Below are 22552 nucleotides of genomic sequence, written 5' to 3'. Positions count from 1 at the left end.
ATTTATGGGAGAAAAAATTAAAACCAATACTTTACAAAAAGCTAGTTTTCAACTGAATGCACCAAACTTCATACCTTCATGTCAATCTATTCAGCTACATAAATACAATGAAACCTCCATTTATGGTTTTCTTTTGTGAGCAGAGGATGTGAACACTAAACTGAGGAAGATCTTAAATGGAGGTAATTTAATTCTGAGATTATTAACTTTGGACCATGATAATTGAACATTAAAGGTGTAAAAACCTTAAAGTGAGGAAAATTAACTGGAGGTTCCTCTGTGTATCATACTGCCATCTATCGAAATGCTGCACATTTGATTTCTGAGGCTTTGAAAGGCAAAATATGTGGACTCAATTTATTATTCTAACAATGTAACAGGGTTAGAATTGTCCCTTGTATTACTGTATTTTTTATTCAATATATGTTCTACAGGAATGAGACAAAGATTGAATTTCACATAAATCCTTGCAGTTTACATAAAGAAAACCCTTATGAGAATTCCTTATGTTACTGTTATTCACAGATATGTAACATTTAGAGGGGCAGCAATCAAAATTAATTATCATATTACTTCAAATATAAGATGCACATTTTTTCCCTTTGAAAAATTGAGGCGTATCTTAAATTCAAGGAAGTATTCACCAGTTTGCAAACTGTCCACAGGGTGGCCTGGAAAGAACCTACTGTAAACANCACACAAAAACCTAAAAAACAACATCCAACACCCCCCCCCCCCCCCCCCCCCCCAACCTTTAACTGTGAGTCAACCCACAACTTTCAGTTCAGTCATTGCCTGACATTCTTATTATTCAGCTGTGCTCAGTTTTCTATCATTTTTTACCCATGGAGAAGCGTTTTACATATGATGTCATATTCAAAAGAAAAGTTATTCTGTGGCCTGAAAAGATAGGTATTCATGCAACTGGTAGAAAGTATACAGAAGGTGAGGCATGTGTATGTCACTGGCAAAGTATAAAAACAAAACTGTTTTCATGTCTGACAAATACATGTAGGAAGTCTTTTTCTGGACCAAGGAAAAGGAGAAATCCTTAGATTGATGACTCTGTTTTAGAGTATTTCACAGATTTATGAAATAAAGAATTACCTATAACTAGGGAAGCCATAATGTCAAAAACAAAAGAATTAGATAGAAACAGTAATATACCTTTCAAGGCTACTCATGGATGGTGTGAAAAGTTTATGGGGAGAGAAAGTTTATTGTTATAATGAAGGAAGAAAATTAGTCAAAAACTTCCTTTGGAATTTTAAACTAAACTGACTGAATTTCTGTGTTTTGTTATTGTACAACACCAAAGGAATAAGTATTTTTAAAAACCATTCAGGCACCTTGTCTATAAATACTACGATGCTTGGCTGAATAAAGACAATCATATGTTGACGCTTAGTGACAAAATAAAAAGAGCAACAGGGTCAGTAATAGTGGAGTGGATATCAAAAGCTTAGAAAGAAATGCCAGTGAATATTATTCCAAAATCGTTTTTGAAGTGCTGTTTGTCTAATGTGGAAGATGGCATAAAGGATGACATTCTTTGGGATGACAATGAACAAAGTGGCTAGGGTGCATCATCTTCAGAAAAAGAAAGTGCAACTGAAGGATCAATGGACTTTCTTATTAGATAAAAAAAGATAGAAATGAATGTGCATGTAATGAAAATTTTAAATTTCCATTACATTCTGCTGTATATTCCATTACATTTCACTTTAAATGTGTTCTAAATATTTTATTATTTTAATTGATGTGTTCTAAATAAATTCATACCTTTCTGATTTTTTCTAAAACCCTCATTTAAAAATTCAATGCATCTTGAATTTGAGGGCATCTTATATTTGAAGTAATATGGTATATGTAAACAAAACCAAGCAACAACATTAACCACCATACTAATTGCTGTGTACAATTTCAGATTACATGTCCGTAAATAACATTTATTAGTATCCTCACTACTGATGTTTGGGATTAACATTTGAAGTCTTATCAATATTACATTTCAGAGGTATGTGTTGCTCTCAAGATCTAAATGATGAGACAGTACCTCATTTCTCTTAAATTTTGTGCAAAAATCATATCAGTCTATACCCCTGAAATTTCTATTCTATGATGCAGGACATTCGAGCACAAAGTTAAATGGCTTACACACTGTCATAATACCAAACCATTATAAATATCTATTTATGACTGCATTCATAATATTTATAACATATATATTATAAAATAATCTTTGAATTTGTGGAACAGAAATCTGTATTGCACTTTGTACCATTCAGATTTCCTGTTGTAATTTCAACAATTGAAATAAACCAGAAATTTTCCAGCTCACAGATCAAGAAAGCATATTCAGCCTTGAGGAACTTAGTCTTCCGGAATATAATGCATTGTACAAAGGTTATTTGGAAAGTAAAGATACAAAGTCCAGAAAATATTTATAAAGTTTTTTTTATTCACTTGTAGCACTTTTATAACACACCTTTATTTACTTTTCAACATAGTCACCATGGATTGCAATGCACTTAGTGAGCCTGGGAACGAGTTTTTTAATCTAGTGTCGTAGAGATCTCCCACTTACTCTGTGAGCTATGTCATCACTGCATCCTGAACCTCATCATCATCCAAATAAGTCTTTCTAGCCAGACTATCCTTCAATTTAGAAAACAAGTGGTAGTTGCTTGGTGCAAGGTCAGCGCTATGTGATGGATGGGCCAGTACTTCACACTTGAAGGACTGCAACAACTCCTGTGTGGCGCGAGCAGTGTGTGTTGTTGGTGAGTGTGCTTATGTGAGAAATGAAGAAGTGTTAATTAGAGTCAGTGAGCAGAGGAATATCCTACACGAAATAAGAAAACGGAAGGCTAATTGGATTGGTCATATCTTACGCGGTAACTGCCTTCTTAAAGAAGTTATTGAAGGAAAGATAGAGGGGCAGATAGAAGTGACCAGAAGACGTAAGAAGATGCTGGATGACCTTGAGGACAGAAGAGGATATTTTCATTTGAAGGAGAAAGCTCTAGATCACATCAAGTGGAGGAACTGTTTTGGAAGAGACTGTGGACCTGTCATCTTGACAGATTACAGATGCATGAATGAATGGTGAGTGTGTAGCATCACTGCACTGATTGTCGCTTATTCTCAGGTGTGTGATTAGATACCCAAGTTTCATCTCCATCACAATACAGTCCAGAAAGTCGTCACCTTGATCCTCGTAACACACAAGGAATGCCTGCACCACAGCCACTCGGTTCTTCTTGTGATTGTCAACATTTTCGGCACCCAACACATGCACACTTTCCAATAGCCTGATATTTTTGTAACAATTTAATGGAGAACAGTTCTTGACACTTCTGGACATTGTTGATGAAGTTCATCGATGGTTAAACAGCTGTCAGCACAAATGTTTTCATCAATTTTTTTTTATGATTTCATCAGTGACAATGGATGACCTTCCACTCCTTATTTCTTCATGAACATCACTTCTTCCAGCTTCAAATACACAACACCATTTTGCCACGTTCTGCCTGTTCATAACATCTTTACCGTTAGCCATGAATTTCAGCACTTTCTCCTTTCGTGTGAAGAAATCGAATTACTGCATGAACCTCACATTTGGCGGGATTCTGAATCAATGTGGCCATTTTAAACATACTGTGAGCACAACATTGCCATGCCTGTGAACTTTGCCCTGTCATATGGTTTCTATCTCACATGGCAACACTGCCATTTCTGAAAGAAAAATTCCCTTGCATTTTTAGTTTCCAAATATCCCTCGTAGTTTAAAGAAAGTCAGCTGATATTCTGAAGGAACGTGTTGCCCATATCTTCAGGGTTAAAGATTGAGCCAAGCCAGAAACTAGCATGAAGCAGGCAGCATGCATTACTCACTCTCCAACCCTGAAGATAGAAGTGACATGTTCCTGCAAGACATCGGATGACTTTCAATGGAGTACAGTGTTATATTCCAGATGGCAGAACACTCTATAACCATTGCTGCGATAACCAAAAATCATATATATTCAGCTCTGTTTCAGAGGTTTGCACAACACTGGAGTTCCTTAGTGGTAGGACATGAAGCTAAATAGAAGAAATAACTGTTCAGGAGAATGAAAACAATTGCTATATTGTTGCTTGCTGGTGGTGGATGTCAAGCCAAGTATGATCATGATGTTTATGACAGAACTATACAGAATTTTTCATTAAAAATTTAGCATTCTTACCTGGTGGACTCGATGTATGTTTCGACAAACTTCATCGTGGCATTATCCGTGTTGTTGATGATGTATGGTGGTTTCTGTTGTCTTTGTAATTTCTGCACCTGTTCCTCCAGATTCTTTTTTTTTTGGTGGGGGGGGGGGGGAAAGAGAGAAGTAAAAGACTCCCAATTACAATTATTCTAAAGCAACTGGTCTCTATTTCATAGGGTCACGTTAGGCCTTCTGGTATTTTCCATGCTCCTGAGAATTGTTCCTAATGAGGAATAATCACCACACAAAACTTAATGTTTCTATACTGAATGGTGCTAGTACTGCTTCTGCTGTACAAGTTCTCGTGACAAACATCCTGCCGTCACTGATGATGAAGCTCAGAGGTAGCAGGATGGGATGGTCTGTTCATACAAAATTTCACAAAAATTGTTGAATTGATATACTGATAATGCTAATATTTGTGATTGTATCAGGAGACTGAATAACACATTCAGCTTTTTAACCCCTTCTGTTGGAATTTAAATGATCTGTTTCTTTCCTTATGCCAGCCATCATCCCAATTTTCTCATGTTTGCTAATTCCAGTCTTTATTTGTGAGCTGGGATAGTGTAGTCGGTATAGCAACTGGCTACGAACATGATGACTGAGAGGTCAGAGTTCAAAAATTTTTCTCCTCTTTACATCATCCAGACCGGCTCTGGGGCCCACCCCAGCTCCTATCCAGTGGGTACCGGGGGTAAAGCAACGGGGGCATAAAGCCAACCACTCACCTCCAACTAGTGCCGAGGTCAAGAAAATGTGGATCTATACATCTGCTCCCCCATACGCCTTCATAGAGTAGTGCTTAATTAGTTAAGCACAGGGACAACTTTACTTAGGGACACGCAGTAGGATAGCTGACTGAGGCACTATGCTACCAGCCGGAAGGTTACAGGTTCGAATCCCAATGAGGTGGATTTTTTCTGTTGACCTAATCATTCCAGCCGCATTGTGGCCCTAGGGTCGACTCAGCCTCTAACAGAAATGAGTACCAGGAATCTTCCTGGGGGGTAAAGGGTGGCTGGCATGTAAGGCTGTCAACATTGCTGCCATCCATGAGCTGATTGTCTAGAGAAAATGTGGGAACCTCAATGTCTCACAACCCTATGAGCCATCATGGCCTGTTACAGGGATAGCTTTACCTTTTACCTTTAAAAGAGATAAGTTGTGGAATCCATAAGACAGCTGCTTGATAGTTGAAGATATCAATATACTCGTGGCATCTCTTGGCAACAACTTGAGAAATAATGCCTCTTGGCAACAACTTGAGAAATAATGCCTAAGTTATTTGAAAATGATCACGTTGTTACCAAGGATGGATGCCATCTTGACTCAGCAATCAGACACAGTATTTAATACAAGTAAGTTTAAGTCTGTTATTTAACAGCATTGTCAATAACAAGGTCATATAGCACTGATGACAGATTGATTAATGAACATAAAGCAGTCAGTGGAAGAACTGGCAGGAGGAGCCAAAACACTTAGAGAAAACCTGTCACAGTGTAACTTTGTCCACCACAGATCCCACATGACCTGATGTTGCATCAAACCCAGGCTATCATGGTTGGAAGCCATGAGGGAGGGAAGCTGACCACTCACCTCCAACTAGTGCTGAGGTCAAGAAAACGTGGATTTATACAACCCTCCCCCATACACCTTCATGGCATAGTGCTTAAAATCCTTAATTAGCTAAGTACAGGGATAACTTTACTGTTTACAGAGGGTAAAGTCCATAGTCCACCATGAATAGGCTGTTTCTGTTTTCTCTGACCTTGAGAAATTTCAGTACACCTTTTACATGCTTGACCACAGGCTGAAATGTACCTTAAATTTAATGTACGTATTTTAGTCACTGCATAAATACTGTATCCATAATAACAGGGATTACAAAATGAGATATATAAGTTATAAGTGAAATTTATATTTCATGGTCAAGAATTTTCTTTTCTCCAAGTCATCCAGATTAGCTCTGGGGTCCACACAACCTCCTATCCAGTGGGTACTGGAGGCTCTTTACCTGGGGTAAAGTGGATGGGGCATGAAGCTGACCACTCACCTCCAGCTAGTGCTGAGGTCAAGAAAGGGTGGCTCTATACATCCACTCCTCCATACACCTTCATGGTGTAGTGCTTAATTCGTTTAGCATTGGGACAACTTTATCTTTTACTTATAACATAGGTAGAGAAGGTGTCCCTTGAAACCTGCTTTATATCAAAGGTCTACTGTACTTGAATGATAATGATCCCTTGATTTGTATTTGCTACACGAAACTGAAAGTGAAATATGAAATTACCTTGATGCGAGTCTTATATGAGTCAGTCAGTTGTTTCTCCTGAATTTGGATTTCTAACAGTATTTGATCACATTTTCGTCTCAGGAATACAAACTCTGCCTGTAAGCATAAAAATGTTACAAAATGATTAACAGAAATCAGAATGACCTGTCTGTTTACACTTTCAGGACAGTGGAATTTATAAATTAGCTACATCATATGGCCCTACTAATCTGCACCTCCAAGAGTTATAAGCACTTCATAATTTCTACTGTTCTATGAAATGTATCACTAGTTGAATCCCCATATGTTAATAACATTTTATCGGTAGCTCGGTTTCTTCAGCAGACAGTTTCAGCTTCTTTATAAGATGAATATCTGGAAAGTAAAGATACAAGTCCAGTAAAAATTCAAGGGAATTTTTCTTTCAGAAATGGCAGTGCTGCCATGTGAGATAGGAACCATATGACAGGGCAGAGTTCACCAGCCACAGTCACAGTAATGTGCTCACAGTATGTTTAAAATGGCCGTGTCAAATCAAAATCCCAGCAAATGTGAGGTTCATGCAGTAATTCGATTTTTTCACATGAACGAGAAACTGCAGCTGAAATTCATGACCAACTTGTTTCTGTTTATGGCGAAGATGTTATTTACAGGCAAAACTTGGCAAAAGAATGTAATGAATTTGAAGTGGGAAGAAGTGATGTTCATGAAGAAACAAGGAGTGGAAGGCCATCCGTTGTCACTGATGAAACCATAAAAAAAATGAAAACATTCGTGCTGACAGACATTTAACCATCAATGGACTTGAAGAAAGTCATCTTCTGGGATCTGACACCATGTATTCTTTGTTTCAGCCGACGTTTCGGAGGAACGTATCGCCTCCATCTTCAGGGCAGGTGAATTGCGTTGTGAATACAGAGAGCAGTAGCTGTAATGATTAGGAAGTGAAAAGCACTACTTTATATAGGAACTAGGTAGGAGGGGTGGTTAGGGAGAGGGGACCAATGGGCGCCAGATCCCAGAAGATGACTTTCTTCATAGTCATCGCCGTGAAAACCTCAAAAACTTACATCAATGGACTCATCAACAATGTCCAGAAATGTCAAGAACTGTTCTCCATGTCTGAGAGAGCAGGCGGGAGATTTCTACGACGCTGGAATTCAAGTAAATAAAAAAAAAAAGCTTTACAAATATATTCTGAGGATAGTTTGTAAAAAAAATATATTATGTTGAGTAAGAACTGTCTCTCAAGAACTGAAAAAGATTAAATGTGACTATGAAGTGATAAAATAATCAGTGAATGTTCCATTTGCCTCTACTTATGAAAATTCCTGAATGTGATCTTTATTAACATTTTTAACAGAATATATTACATCAAAAGATTTAAATTAATACACCCAAGTCACTGGTTTTTAGTTGAACATTAGATACAGAAATAAGAATGACTGAATAACTAAGGCTAATATAAAATCTTTAACATGATTCAGTTGAGTAGTCTGTTATGAAAGATGGTAGATCATATTACATCAGAACTCCAACATATATATATGTATCTATATCATGACACTGTTCTGCAGAGATATTGGTATTTCATTTTCATGTTATAACAATCAAACAAACAACAATAAATTCCATGGTTTTAGTCCACGAGCGAACTATACCTACTGAGCGACTGCCACTTTGCAGCAAAGTTAGTGCCAACTTTAGCGGATAGGCGCTGTTGCATGGTCAGTGCAACGAATCCCCAGAACCGTTAATTTCGGTTTTCTAGACGAGAGCCACTATTTTCTTGATATAGCTCAATTATCCTCACAGGGCTGAGTGGACCCCATTCCAGACCCACTACTTCTCAGAAGTCTGGTAGTATTGGGAATCGAACCCGGATCTCTGAATCTGTAGCCAGGAACCCTGACCACTAGACCACAGAGGCAGTCGATGTTATAAAAATCAGAAAGGTAAAAGAGAGCTTTATGGACTTACACTGATCCTATTGTCTTCAGCACATTTATCCATGTACATTTTTTTCAAATGACGGTACTTGTGAAGAACGGCATCCAGTCTTTTTTTCATGTCCAACCGTTTATCCTCAACTTCAGCAAACAGTGAGTTACCCTTCTGGCCTTTAGGCTGTGGATTAGACTTGAGGACCTCTAGCTCAGTTTTAGTTATCGCCAGTTCTGCTTGAGCACTCTGCAATAAATATGCATGGGCTACATTCCAAAATTGCTCAACAGATATTTCTGATTCATGTAGACTGAAGTAATGGGAATGGTATTTAGGATATAGTCTCTGAACTCCCCGTTGTTCACGACATTACAGTCTAATTTTAAAACAAGAGTCCTGTCACATCCTCTGATATTGTCCATAATGGGTGTTGATCATTCTTTTTTGGATGCTTCAAGTATTATCAATGTTGTTGATATAGCCATCCTAGAAAATGCTCATGAATACTGTGGTGTGGTGCTACTACTCTCTTCAGTTTGTTTAAATTTGAAGAACATTGTGCAAGTAGATAAGACTTCACAACTTGCTATACCTTAAAACAGTGGTTCTTGACCATTTTTGGCTAAGATAGCATTCTTAGAACATTCAAATCCATGACCCAGGCAAAAAATGACAATTTAAATTTGGTTTTTGAAATTCAAATGCATATATTATTCAAGAGTCATGAAAGTTGTGTGAGCATGTCAAAAATTACATCTGTATTTTGTTTGTTCATAGAAAATAAAAATTAGAGGGAAGGTTTTCCTTGTTTCACTTTAGTCATGAACATTTACCAAGACTCACAGAAATACTGATGACAATAACAAAGATGTATACCCACATCTTGTTTGTCCACAGAAAAAAAAAGCTGGAGGGAATATTGTGCTCATTTAGCTTCTGCCAGTTTTTATTTATAAAAATCTGTACCAGTAGATGCATGATGAAGACTTTTCAAAATTGAGTTTATTTTATGTTTAGATTTTATTTGAAGCAAACCCCTGAAAACCCTAAGCACACTCATGTACTCTATGAACCAGGATATGTTACACCTTATGCAGACAATCTTATGGAAGAAATAACCTGTGTATGGATGTTTCCATTTTCCACTGGTGTATGAATACTGGTAGTATGTTTAAAACAGAATCTGGTAATATTATAATGGTGATGCAATGGTCTGCATCATTACCTGAAGATGATGTAACCTCAGCCCATTGGGGGATGGAATAACCTAGTTGCAGAAGGGAGGATTTTCAAAATGATACTGTGATATTATAACTCTTCTGGAAACTGAGTTCAATTTCTGACAGTAAACTTTCATCCAGAGTTGAAGCTATTTTGTCCTCCTGAGTGTATTAGCATTACATTTCAAGGTCAGAATTCAGACATACCATAAGGCAGTTCTTACAAGATGCCAAATCCTCTTGTTTCACTGCTAAACATGCATTAGCTTCACTCAGGTCACTGGTTAGTTCTGCTATCTTCGTTGTTAGTTGGATATTCTCATCTTTTATTTGTTGACATTGTATATGGAGTTCTACTGCTTTCTCCTGTAATGCTTCATTTTCCAACTGCAATAATGAAACAAATTAAATAATGTCATTTCTTTATAAAAGGTATAGAACAGACATGTTTGTTGGCATTAAGTATATGAATCTATATAAATGAGCTGATATACAACAGAATTTTTATATAACTGCAACCTTGAATAAATTAACCAAGACCTAGATGAAAAGGGTAAGTTTAAATGAAGAGGGAATAGCAGTTTCAAGCTTTTATTGCAGATCAATGGCCATGTAAATTCTGATTCTTGGTAACAGTAACATGTAGATGTATTGTCCACATTTGGGAGATTCCTACTGTCTCCATGTTCACACTGAAGAGGGACACAATGAGGAACTCCAAAATGTTGTCAATATAGCCTACATTTACACGTTTCCACCACCTAAACATCAGGAGTCACATTAGTATTAAATATGAATTCTTGGTAATGTATAAAAGATTGAAGAGGAGCATGTATTAATCGGAGAGCTCTGAAGGACTATGCATGAAACAGAGATTTGGAAATTATATCCTCTTCATAGTGACCACTTGTCAGATGATTTCAATCAGTAGAAAAGCCGCACGGAAATACGTTGGATAATCTTTTCCTTAGCAACTTCATTCTTCACCCCCTTTCTTCCTTTCCTTTATGCCTTTCATATGTTCAAAGCATTAATCAAGTTACATCCTTATCCTTCAGGTGGCGCAGTTTCAAACACAGAGTTGGCACCTGTACAAGTATATAAAAACTGCACGTTTTTATGAAAATGGAATGAGAATGACATAACACATACTGTCACAAACCATCTTCTATTATAGGCCTATATATAAATAATGCTGGCACTAGAGTATGCTTACAGACAATAAAGAAATATCTTAAATCAGTTAACATCCTCTCAGCTTATTTTCCCAATAGTAATTTTAATTTACTCTCCTCTCCTTGTTGATCTTCCATGTGGTCACCTTCTATTCCCCATTCAATGTTTCTTCCACCCAAACTGTGTGCCCAGTTCAGTCATACTTTGCAAAACAGAAATGTGTTATACAAGGGCAGATTATGAAGTGTATGCACATGCTTCTCATAAATTTATAATTTTATTATTGTTTTTTTTTCAGTTAAAAGATTCTATTTTTGCCGTGCCAATCAAGTAATAGAGTACCAGATGCATACACTGCCATCTAAATAATCCTAACAATGTATGAAACCTACAAACAGCTTGACTAAACATGCAAATTACTGAATGCAGATCATATTGTGCAAGTGGAATTTTCTTAAAAATTATGCACATGGAATTTTCATAGGATGTATCTTAAAATAGGGGGCCCCATTCTTAGGAACAAATCTAATTGAGCTTCAGAAGTTGTAAAACATCTAAAATGGTATTTCCTTAAATAATTTAGGTGTACTTATTACAAACAATGGTGGCTTTCTGACAGTCACCTGCAATTCTCTCAGCTCATCACTATTCCTTGCATCAAGCACTTCTTCCAGATGTTGCTCCATCTGCTTCACTTTACATTCCATTTCCTTAATTTCAATCTTATGAGTGTCCTCTTCAGATTTCTTCTCTTTCTCCAACAAGATAATCTATTAACACAATATATCATCATCAGCAATTTTTCTTCCTTCCACATTTACACTTTTATGTTGTTCATCTAATTTTAAGGGAGGGATATTCATTGAATAGGAGGCTGGGTGGGCCCCAGAGCCAGCCTGGACGACATGGAAAGGAGAAAAATCTTGCCCCTACTGCAACTCAAACTCCAACCCTTTGGCCAGCCAGCCCATAACCTATTGGAATACCAACTGCTCTGTCACAGCTCCTGATCATGTATCATTAATAACGTTTCTTTTAACAGGACTGCATGATAACTCATTTATTTATTAGTGATTGATGTGCTTAAAATTGCTTCTTCAGTTACTTCAATTACATGCATCACGTGACGGGATGAGAAGTAAATAATATAAATCAGACAGGATGCAGAATGAAAAGGTCATGTCCTTATTGAAGACACTAACCACTCACCCATCTGGAAGGATGGAGGGAAACCACAGAATACCTGAATCAATAAAGCCAGCCTCTGAATCAAGATTTGAATCCTCAGCAATCCAAACATAAAGCACGAGTGCTAAACATTCAGCCACAATTTCAGTACAGGACTGTACACCTCATAGCTATAATCGTTGCTACAGATGATGCCAAGAGACTATTTGAACACAACACAAAAAAGTTAATATGAGGATAAAGAACATTATACGAGGTTATCAAAAAAAGAATGCTGGGATTATAAAAAACTCTCACTCAAAAACTGTTAAACATATTGATAGATTCAAGCATTAAATTGCTAAGAAATGTCTGAAGTTTGTCTTACCTTAGTATGTTTCGATTTATGCTCCAATTGTCGCTCGGCAGATATCGAGACCGTATTCAATCTCGTGCCAATTCCGCTGAATCATATCTGGAGTTACTGTTGTAATTTGGCTGTGCCATAGCTCAAGCGGTTAATCGCCGGCTTCCCATCGTGGCGGCCCGGGTTCAATCCCGGGGTCTGGTCCAGTGGGATTTGTGATGGACAAAGTGGTGCTGGGGCAGGTTTTCTCTGAGTACTTCGGTTTCCCCTGCCAATCTCCATTCCACCAATTGCTCCACAATCACCCTCACGTATCATCTGGGGCTGGTACAATAGGCCAGAAGTGGCCGCAGTACAAGAGACTTATTCCCACAAAAAAAGTCCATCAGGGTAAAATCTGGGCTTCTGGGGGGCCAGAAGATTGGTCTGCCTCTTCCAGTCTAGGCCTTCCGCACAAGTTATATCAACTGGTCAACCAGCAAAAACATCTCAACGTTGCTTGCTACCCACCATCGACTGAGCATATCCAAAAATAATGTTATTTCACCATATTTTAAAACCTGAATCATTTTGATATGTTCAACAGTTTTTAAATGATAGGTTTTTATAATCCCAGCATTCTTTTTCGATGACCCTGTGTAAGAAACTTCAAAATGTTTACTCAACATCAAATATTATTACAGGGATGGACTGGCCCAAAATTTTAGTCAGAGAACCTGAATAAAAGAAACCACTTGAGAGATATCAGTATAGATGTGAAGAAAACATTAAAGTGGATAAAATAAACAGGGTATTAAATGGATTCTAACTGGCTGAGGATGAGGTCCATTGTCAAGATCTTATGAATTTAGTAACGAATCTTAGGGTTCCATAAAAGATTGGGAATTTCTTGACCATTTCAGGAACTATCAGCTTCTGAAGATGGCATCTGCTTCGGTTAGTTTACTGATAACCACTGCAGACAGTCATACATGGTACGGCCATCAAGTTCGTGGAATGTGGTTTTATCGCATCATCTTACAAGGTATTCACATACACTTATGCAGATCCACATCGGCCCTCAAAATAGTTGCCGTTGGCTGCTATGGAAGTCTGCCAATGTTGATATAGCTGTCAAAAACATTGCTGAAACATATTGGCAGTAAATTCCCGTACGACGCTTCGCGGCCATTCCACGAACTTATTGACTGTGGCAGAATAACATTTTATACCGAGATATATATGAAACATATATTTTGTATGTAAAAAATTACAGACATGGCAATGGTGTAAATTATGACTACTTTCAAGTATCTGGAACCTATACCAGTCAAAATTATGAAGATGAATACATTACTAGTTGCATAACCATTCATTCATAACTCATACTATCCTCTCCATGTAGATAGAAGCTTGTTAAAGTAAAATATATTTTCACGATTCACAATGCAGCTAGCAAAGTAATATTATTGTTATTACTTGCCTTCTCTGACAGCTCTTTCACAGTAAGTGAAAACTTTCCTTCCAAATCTTTCTCTCGGAGCACTGCAGCTGCTTGATCTATGTCATATTTCTTCTGTATAGCTTCTACATCAGCAGAATGTTCCTTTTGCATCATAAGTGCTATAGCAAGTTCAGACTGAATCTCATGGAGTTTCTGTTTGTACATCTGTAAACATAAACTCTTTCAGACATCTTGTTGAAATGATGAACTTGAACTTTGTCACATTTTCAAAGGACAGAATAGTATAATGATTTTCCCTACATCTTAATCACAAGATTTTAATATATCATTTTTTTTATTCGCTTAGTGGGGGGTGGAGTCCAGCTGGGTCCACTCGGCACGGCTGCCAATGATTGGCCTATTGTAGCCTGCCCCGGGTGATTATGATGACGGAGAATTTTGTGGAATGAAGATTGGCAGGGGAAACCCGAGTACTCGGAGAAAGCCTGCCCCAGCGCCACTTTGTCCACCACAAATCCCACTTGACCAGACCTGGGATCGAACTTAGGCCACTGCGGTGGGAAGCCAGCGACTAACCACTTGAGCTGTGGTGCGGCCATCGTTCCTTTTATCTATATGTATTTATAATCTAAGTATTTCATGCACTTTAAGAAACCTTACACGTACTTCTTGGTATTTATGTTTCCATTCAAGAAGTCAATGCCATCAGCATTAGCATGTACTTAAATCAATTCCAAACTCTACTGCTTCTATCAGACTTTCATAATGGTACACTTTTCAGCAGAAGCAAAAAGCAATAAGCATCCATTATTTTAGTCTACAGACAATGATCACTTAATGTCAGGAATGAATTCCTGGGTAACACGCTGTTAAGTGACATGAAGTAAACTGATTTGATATTTCCATTAAAGAAAAGGTAAAGTTATCCCTGTAACAGGCCATGAAGGCCCATAAGGTTTTGAGATGACAAGGCTTCCATATTTTCTCTAGACAATCGCCTTACTGATGGCGGTAAGGTTGTCAGCCTTATACACTGGCCGCCCTTTACCCCCCAGGAAGATCCCTGGTACTCATTTCTGTTAGAGGCTGAGTCAACCCCAGGGCCATGGTGCAGCTGGAGGGATTAGGTTAACTGAAAAAATCCAACACATCGGGAATTGAACCTGCAACCTTCCAACTTGTAACATAGTGCCTCAACCAACTACACTACTGTATGCCCCTAATATTTCCATAATATTAACTAAAACAGCTGCCACTCCAAGACTCCATATACAAACCGTTAACAAATTAAAAATCAAATACAATTTAATGAAGGAAATAATAAAGGAAAGTAAATGCAGATACACTTTCTAATAACATAATTAATGTACATATTCATTTTACAGTTTTTGCCTCTTCAGTGTTCTCATTTTATATTATGGCTTTCTTCATTTCCTTAACTACTTGTTCTAGAAATCTGTCTGAAGATGACTGTCGAGTCTGTTTCTCCTTTTCAACATATAACTCCCCATAGCTGGCTATGGCACTGTTGATTGCCCTAGAGACTGGAGAGCTGTCCTCTGTGTGGGTATGTTTCATGCATCATTCCCACTTCTAGTCTCTGGAAGAATTCAGACAAAAGCTCTCAAATAGGCATCTTCTCTTCCTCAGGTGCACTCTGCACCATTTGAGTTCAACAGAGTCCTCCACACAGCATTCATACATACTGATGTTCCATCTGCTATGATTGCACAGAGTTGTCAATGGCATTTAAGATGTATATCTTCCAAATGCATGCTGGTGATCTGGATTGAAAATACAAGGGAAAACTTTCTCACTCAATACTTTACTTTCTCCACATTCATCTGAAGTATCTGTGCACTTGTTGCATGTAATCACAAGAGCTGTAATGACTTACAGAGCAACATTAAGGGATTATTGTACTCTGTACAGTACAATCTTCTGAGCTGTAACACCATGTAATTCCAAGAGAACCTAACACTTCAGAAGACTGTACAGCCTCCATCTTCAAAGTCTCAGCTCACCATCAACTTCTGCTGGTTTCCTCCTTCATTTAATCTATGGCTCTGAAGATGAAGGTGATGTGTTTCTCCAGAACTTTGGGATCCATCCATACCATACAATGTAAAACCCAGAAGATCTCACTCTTCATGTTTACTTTAGATTCAACTGAACTAGTTTTCTGGGTACAGCAAACCCTCAGCAACCATAGGAGTTGGCAAGACCAAAGCCTTTTGGAAATTCAGGGTTCATGGTTCCTGTTAGCAGTACAAATCCAGCTTTAGCAACCTTCCCACAAGGTTGTATTAAAGCTGTGGTAATGTTACCATAGTGATATTTAAGATTCTGCATATAGTAAACCCCTTGCACTATTAGCATCAAGTTCTTGACAGATCAATCGTCTATCCCTGTAATTTTAGTGAAAAAAGGAGTGATAATTAAAAATTATTATTACAAAGGTANATATTTTGAATATAAGCCGCACCCCAGTTTTCCTCTTGAATTTTTGGCAAAAAATGTGCGGCCTATACGTGCGTAAATACAGTATTTCAGATTCTGCATATAGTAAACCCCTTGCACTATTAGCATCAAGTTCTTGACAGATCAATCGTCTATCCCTGTAATTTTAGTGAAAAAAGGAGTGATAATTAAAAATTATTATTACAAAGGTATTCCATGAAAGAACAAGAACTGCATTCATCATATCATGACCTCTTATATCAGGATGCTTATCCACAATACTTAATTACTGTTTCAAACTCTGATGCAACCAAGACCATGTGCCAAGAACTGATAAAGATGTTCTAAAAGTAGACTGTTGTGTATAAAAATAAATACACACACACAGGCTGAAAACATTAGAATAGTCAAGTAACATGGACATACCCCACAAGTAGGAACAAGTGGAAATAAGTTTCTACAGCACAAGTTCATTGAAAATGACACAATTTCAGTGAGTCAACATGAAAAAGAAACTGTTAAACAGAACAAATCACAGAATATACAAGAACATGCGAGGGCATTTCTAGGCAACATATTCCAGCTGACAGTAGAGTCAGAAGAAAAAACCGAATAAATGCAAGAACATTAATTTACAGGAATGACTGAATTTGTTAAGTTCTGAAATTACTACAGCTGGCACATCCACAGATGCACTTCAAATATTTCCTGATACTAGGTTCTTCAGAATCATTCATGAAGAAACCAATAGATATAAGCAGATAAACAAAAATAGCAAAGGCCCTCTAAGACTGAAATTATTGTGTGCACTGTGGCAACCAGTTTTACAATAAGACGTATAAACTATTCTGCAGTCATTGTACATGTGTTTATGTGGTATGATATGGGTTTACTGGTGCACACAATGAATCTTGCAAATTAGTTATGCCATTTCCAGCCGCACTATGGCCATGGGGTCGACTCAGCCTCTAACAGAAATGAGTGCCGGGAATATTCTTGGGGGTAAAGGGCGGCCGGGGCGTAGGGCTGACAACCTTGCCACCATCTATGAGCCGACTGCCTAGAAAATGTGGGAACCTCAACATCTCACAAACCTATGGGCCTCCATGGCCTGTTACATGGATATCTTTACTTTTACATGCCAATTGGAATATCACAGCCTGAGTATATTACATCTAAATGACAAGACACACCAAAAGATTAAACACACTACAACCCATTATGTAAAATACAATCAATTTTACAAATCCTCATAAAGAAAAGTGCCAAGAATCCTTCACATTTCATGAAGTAATATGTGATTTTGGGGGAGAACATATTATATTTCGTTTACATGAAAGGGAAACCTCATAGTACAGCATCAAAATGTTGGAATTATGTGAAACCATAAAACAGTTTCATTATCTCCAGTTTCACAGGAATCTGATCCCATTTGAGTTATCCACTTCACACAAATACAATAGGAGATATCACAGACATAAAATAATGTCATTTTTGTAACAAAATAAAAAACACACATAAACACTATGGGTTTCCATAAAGACAAAAATATAGGGAGATTTTCAGTATCAGAGATTTTCAACATCAGCAAACTAATTCACACAGATGGTAATGTTCATACCAGCTTCTTGTAAGTGATGACAACACTGGAATAAATACCTCAACTATCTGTTGCATTTCATTCACCTCCAGTAAACCATTATGGCTCTCCATTGCAGGCAAAACACAATCCAGTGCAGATGCAAGCTGTTACAATCAATAGAAACTTAATTAAAATGTGATACCAATTTGGATAGTTCTCAGATTGTCACATTTTGTTCCCACAACTTTGTTAATTACTGTGCAGAAACTTTTCTTTCAGTCATGGGTTGATAAATCTGGTTTAGATGTGAAATTCACCACTAAATGTTACTTGTATACATTGATATGAATGAAAATATATATTTCATTTCATTTTTTCATTTACTTACTGCATTCTGTCAATCCATATAAGGTCAAACCAACCTGTTGGATATAGAATCTGTCATGTTTAAACATAAAATAATAAAATATACATCCATATCCATGTTTGAACATAAAATAATAAAATATACATTCCTAACCCATACAAGGATAAATGAAAACACTAAGACCACTATAAATTAGTGCAGTCATATACAATAATACAAACACTGATACAGTTGTAGTGGATACATAAGCTGTGTAATTATATTATCCATAGGAGAGACAATCAAGACAAAGTGTTCATTGAGAAGTTGATTTATAATATTCATCAGTACTATAAAAAGCATGTTCAGTGAGATAGCTTTTTAATAAAAATTTGAACTCTATAATATCTTTGGATAGCAATTTAATGTTTGAGGGTAAGTGGTTATAAATCTAGCTACCGGAGAAAAGCACTTCTTCTTGAACTATTGATAGATTTGTCGAAGGTAAATATAAATTGTGATTATAATGTGTGTTGATATCATGAATATCGGTATTAGCTATAAAATAATTTCTGTTCTTAACGACAAAAAGAAGTAAGGAGAAAATGTACTGAGACTGAAGTGGCAATATTTGTAATTTTTTAAACAATCTGCGGCATGAATCCAGTCTACCCGAACCAGATATAACTCTTATTATTCTTTTTTGAATTTTTAAGACACTCTCATTATGAGGGGCATTACCCCAAAAAGATAATACTGTGACGTGTTGCGCTATGCAGGACACCCCTCCCCCCACCAGCGGTGACGTGGCCAAGGGGTGACGCGGTTGCTAGGCAGCAGTAAACAACTCCCGACAGCGTTGCTAGCAACACGGCGCCAGACAACAGTGGTGCCTATTACATGGCTGTTTTCTGTGTTGTCCGGAATGAGGCTAAATAAGGAGCAGCAAAGACTATTCATAGTTAGTTCTCAAGTTCTTGAGTTATCTAGTTACGAGTCAGTCGCCAGTTAATTGCAGTACAGTATTTGTGATACTGCCAATGGCAGTAATGTTGAGCTTGTAAATTGTGTGATTGTAAGAGCGAATGTGAAATAAAATTCGCTAAATCAAATACGGCGTGAAGTTATTTGTCACGTTATACACCCAACACGTGACAATACCATATGAAAATAAAGAATGAACATAGGAATAATAGATCATCCTCATTGATTCAAGTGACATAAACAGCTTTATTGTCCTTATTGCATAACAAGCCTTATTTAACATTGATGATAAATCCATAATATGGTTCTTCCAAGATAAGGTACTATCAACATTTATTCCTAAGAATTTAGTAGAATTGATATTTGTAATAATTGAATTATTAGATATTATTTGCAATTCTATTTCCCAGTGCTTTTTATAAGGAATTGTATAAGGTGTGATTTATCACAATTTAATGTTAGAAAGTTACTATTAAACCACATAATTATTTTGTTAAGAACTAATTCGATATTATTTTTAAATTCTTCAGGATTCTTCTTCAGGTCCCGTGTCGTAGATTTATGGCACGTATAAGAACCTCATGTCTCTAGGAGACCTCTGAGCTAAATTTGGCCAAAAAGTTTCCCGCCCAAAGTAGTTTCCAATGCCTCTGATAGATGGGGGAAGTATTAGGTACCACTGCCAGAGGAGGGGGGACCTCTCTGACAGAAAGGGACTAACTATTAGATACCACTGCCAGTAGAAGGTTGGAACCTCGCTGGCAGAAAGGGGCTGATAGTAAGCACCAGTACCGGTAGGGTATGGAGACAGTAGAAATTAAAAGGGGGATGCACAATGGACCAATAACTGGTCTAAGTGCATGGGGAAGCCCACCCCCTCAATACTGAATACTGAATACCTATTTCATCAATTCTCAGGTGATGTTCAGATAAGCAGATGATTTGTGGCGCATTAGCAGATAAAGAAATTAAAAATTCATCAACTTTCTTAATAATTCCTCATATATTTTGATGGAGAATTGTTAATTTGGATTTTTATTATCATGCACTATTTTATTGGAGGGGTAATTATTCTTACTATGGACAATGCCGTCGAATTGCCTGACATTATTCTTTTTGGTAGAGTTCATCATAGCCAATTGATTAGCACTAAAGTTACCCATAAAGAATCTTGGGACTTTGTTACTGGAATTTTTTTGTTGCGATTGGAGGTCCTAATAGGAGCTTTAACTAGGTTTTCTTCACATAATGGGGTATCCTTATCTTGCAATTCTTTATGCCAACCGAGACTTATTGGAACCTGAACTTTCTGTTCAAAAAAAGATTGTATAAAGGAGGCTATCAAATAAGTAGCCAGCGTTTTCCCTAATTTATTTTAATGCAGCCTATGATTAGTAAATAATTTTCTATTATTGTCAATTTCTATCACGTTAGCGTGGGGAAAAGCTTTTATTAGTTTCTTAATTTTCTTGTTTCAAATAGATATGCTGCTATTCACAAAAGCTGTATTAGGCAGATCATATCTAAATTGCACGTTCATCACAGCTATATTTGTGTGTTTATTAGATTGTATGAAATTAGAGATATTTCTCGAAACTAATGAGAACTTATTCAATTCATAGTCGTTTGTCCCACTACAAATTACTATTAAGTCTTCATTAGATAATTTACTAATCTCCTCTTTGGCTGAGTTCTTCAGTTTACAAGAACTAGATCCAGGTTTAACTACACTGTATGTCTCATAATTTTTACTAAGTAGGGGAGTCAAATTGCATCCATAACCTCTAAAGTGACTGTCACCAATAAAAATTACTCTATGTTTACTTGCTAGGGCATAGTTATCACTGTTTCTTATATAAGTGGACAGACTTAAGAGTATTTATGCTATTCTCAAAAAAGTAATTATACTTCACATCAGGCATTTGCTTGTTATTTACACAAATTACACCATTCACAACAGTTGGAATAGTCTGGTCTTCATTTTCCATTGTTGCCTAGTGGAGGTTCCCTTTGGAAGTTTTACTCCTCCTAGGTTCTTTATAATTCTCATACTAGAATATAATAGAGTATGCACATGTACATTATAATACTTTATTATTTAACAGACAAACATCAAGGGTTAGACATGATAAAAATGAATATAAGGTACATGAAACTCGTATCATTTCCATTGGCTGACACTACTTTCACCCATTTCTACCTATTATCTTTTAGGGACCAATGTTCCTCCTGACGGTAACAGTTTCCAGTTTTCTTTGATCACTCATGTTGTTCCATTGTTCGGAGCAATGTGGGAACAATTTTACAGACTGGTGACAACATATTTGTGCCTGTGCCTCCTTACAGGGCACCTACATACAGACAACAAAGTCTGTGCCACATCCCCCTGACAGACTCACTCCTCTCCCCTACTCTTGCTCTTTTGCCATATTTACAGCAAAAACCAGTGGTTGTATTAGAGAATAAACATATTTGTAACCATACATAATCCCTGTAAGATTTGAGGCTTTCACGGCAGTGACTATGAAGAAAGCAGTACACGGTGCCAAATCCCAGAAGACTGCTTTCTTCATACATAATCCCTCTTTCCTAAGAGGGCCGCGCCATAGCTCAAGCTGTTAGTTGCTGGCTTCCCACTGCGGTGGACCGGGTTCAATCCCGGGTCTGGTCAAGTTGGATTTGTGGTGGACAAAGTGGCGCTGGGGCAGGTTTTCTCTGAGTACTTCAGTTTCCCCTGCCAATCTTCATTCCACCAATTGCTCCACAATCAGCCTCACCTATCATCTGGGGCTAGTACAATAGGCCAGAAGTGGCTGTAGTACAAGGGACTTAGTCCCACCCCACTAGCAATAAAAAAAATAATAATCCCTCTTTATTTGCATGATCAAAATACAGTTGTTTAGGCCCTTAACAATACAATACATAATTAGAAGCAAGGCTAATAAGCTGTTGCAAGTCAACCAGTGTTTTGAAAGAACATGTCACCTCCATCTTCACAGTCAAAGGGTAAACCAAGCAAGAAAGCAGCATGAAGAAGACATCACGCAGCAAGCTGGTCCAGAGGGGAAGGAAGACAAATGGCAGGAGGAATGAAAGGAGAAGAGGAAAGGGCATCTAGAATTGCTACTAGAGCTACAACGAGAACCTGAGCCAAGCAATTCAAGTGATCCAACACAACTGTAATTTGATATTACCTAACTTACCACCAAATTTGCATTTCATTAGAAGTGCATAACCATGTTTATGGAGCACATGAACAAAAACCGTATTACTTAGAATATAAGACGCACATTTTAGATATTATTTCCCACTGAGATGTGTCTTAAATTCA

The 22552-nt window shown here is 37.3% G+C and overlaps 1 protein-coding gene across 6 annotated transcripts in view; it reads right to left on the bottom strand.

The window, feature by feature from the left end:
* Positions 1 to 22552, bottom strand: part of LOC111863794 (protein Spindly) — a 28955-nt gene that overhangs the window by 4459 nt on the left and 1944 nt on the right. For 4 of the 6 annotated variants that reach the window (XM_023850494.1, XM_023850498.2, XM_023850495.2 and 1 more), the window contains exons 2-8: positions 17969 to 18055; positions 13868 to 14053; positions 11495 to 11641; positions 9903 to 10082; positions 8512 to 8721; positions 6550 to 6648; positions 4230 to 4342 (exon numbers count right to left, since the gene is read on the bottom strand). In XM_023850494.1, coding sequence (XP_023706262.1) covers positions 4230 to 4342; positions 6550 to 6648; positions 8512 to 8721; positions 9903 to 10082; positions 11495 to 11641; positions 13868 to 14053; positions 17969 to 18022 — 989 coding nt within the window. In that variant the 5' untranslated portion in view covers positions 18023 to 18055. Of the gene's footprint in view, positions 1 to 3046; positions 3739 to 4229; positions 4343 to 6549; positions 6649 to 8511; positions 8722 to 9902; positions 10083 to 11494; positions 11642 to 13867; positions 14054 to 17968; positions 18056 to 22552 lie in introns of those variants that run through there. The other 2 variants (XM_023850499.2, XM_023850497.2) reach the window with 2 other exon arrangements.

Source organism: Cryptotermes secundus, unplaced genomic scaffold, assembly GCF_002891405.2.
Source record: "Cryptotermes secundus unplaced genomic scaffold, Csec_1.0 scaffold801, whole genome shotgun sequence".
Taxonomy (NCBI): Eukaryota; Metazoa; Arthropoda; class Insecta; order Blattodea; family Kalotermitidae; genus Cryptotermes; species Cryptotermes secundus.
This window is presented reverse-complemented; position numbering and strand designations above follow the sequence as displayed.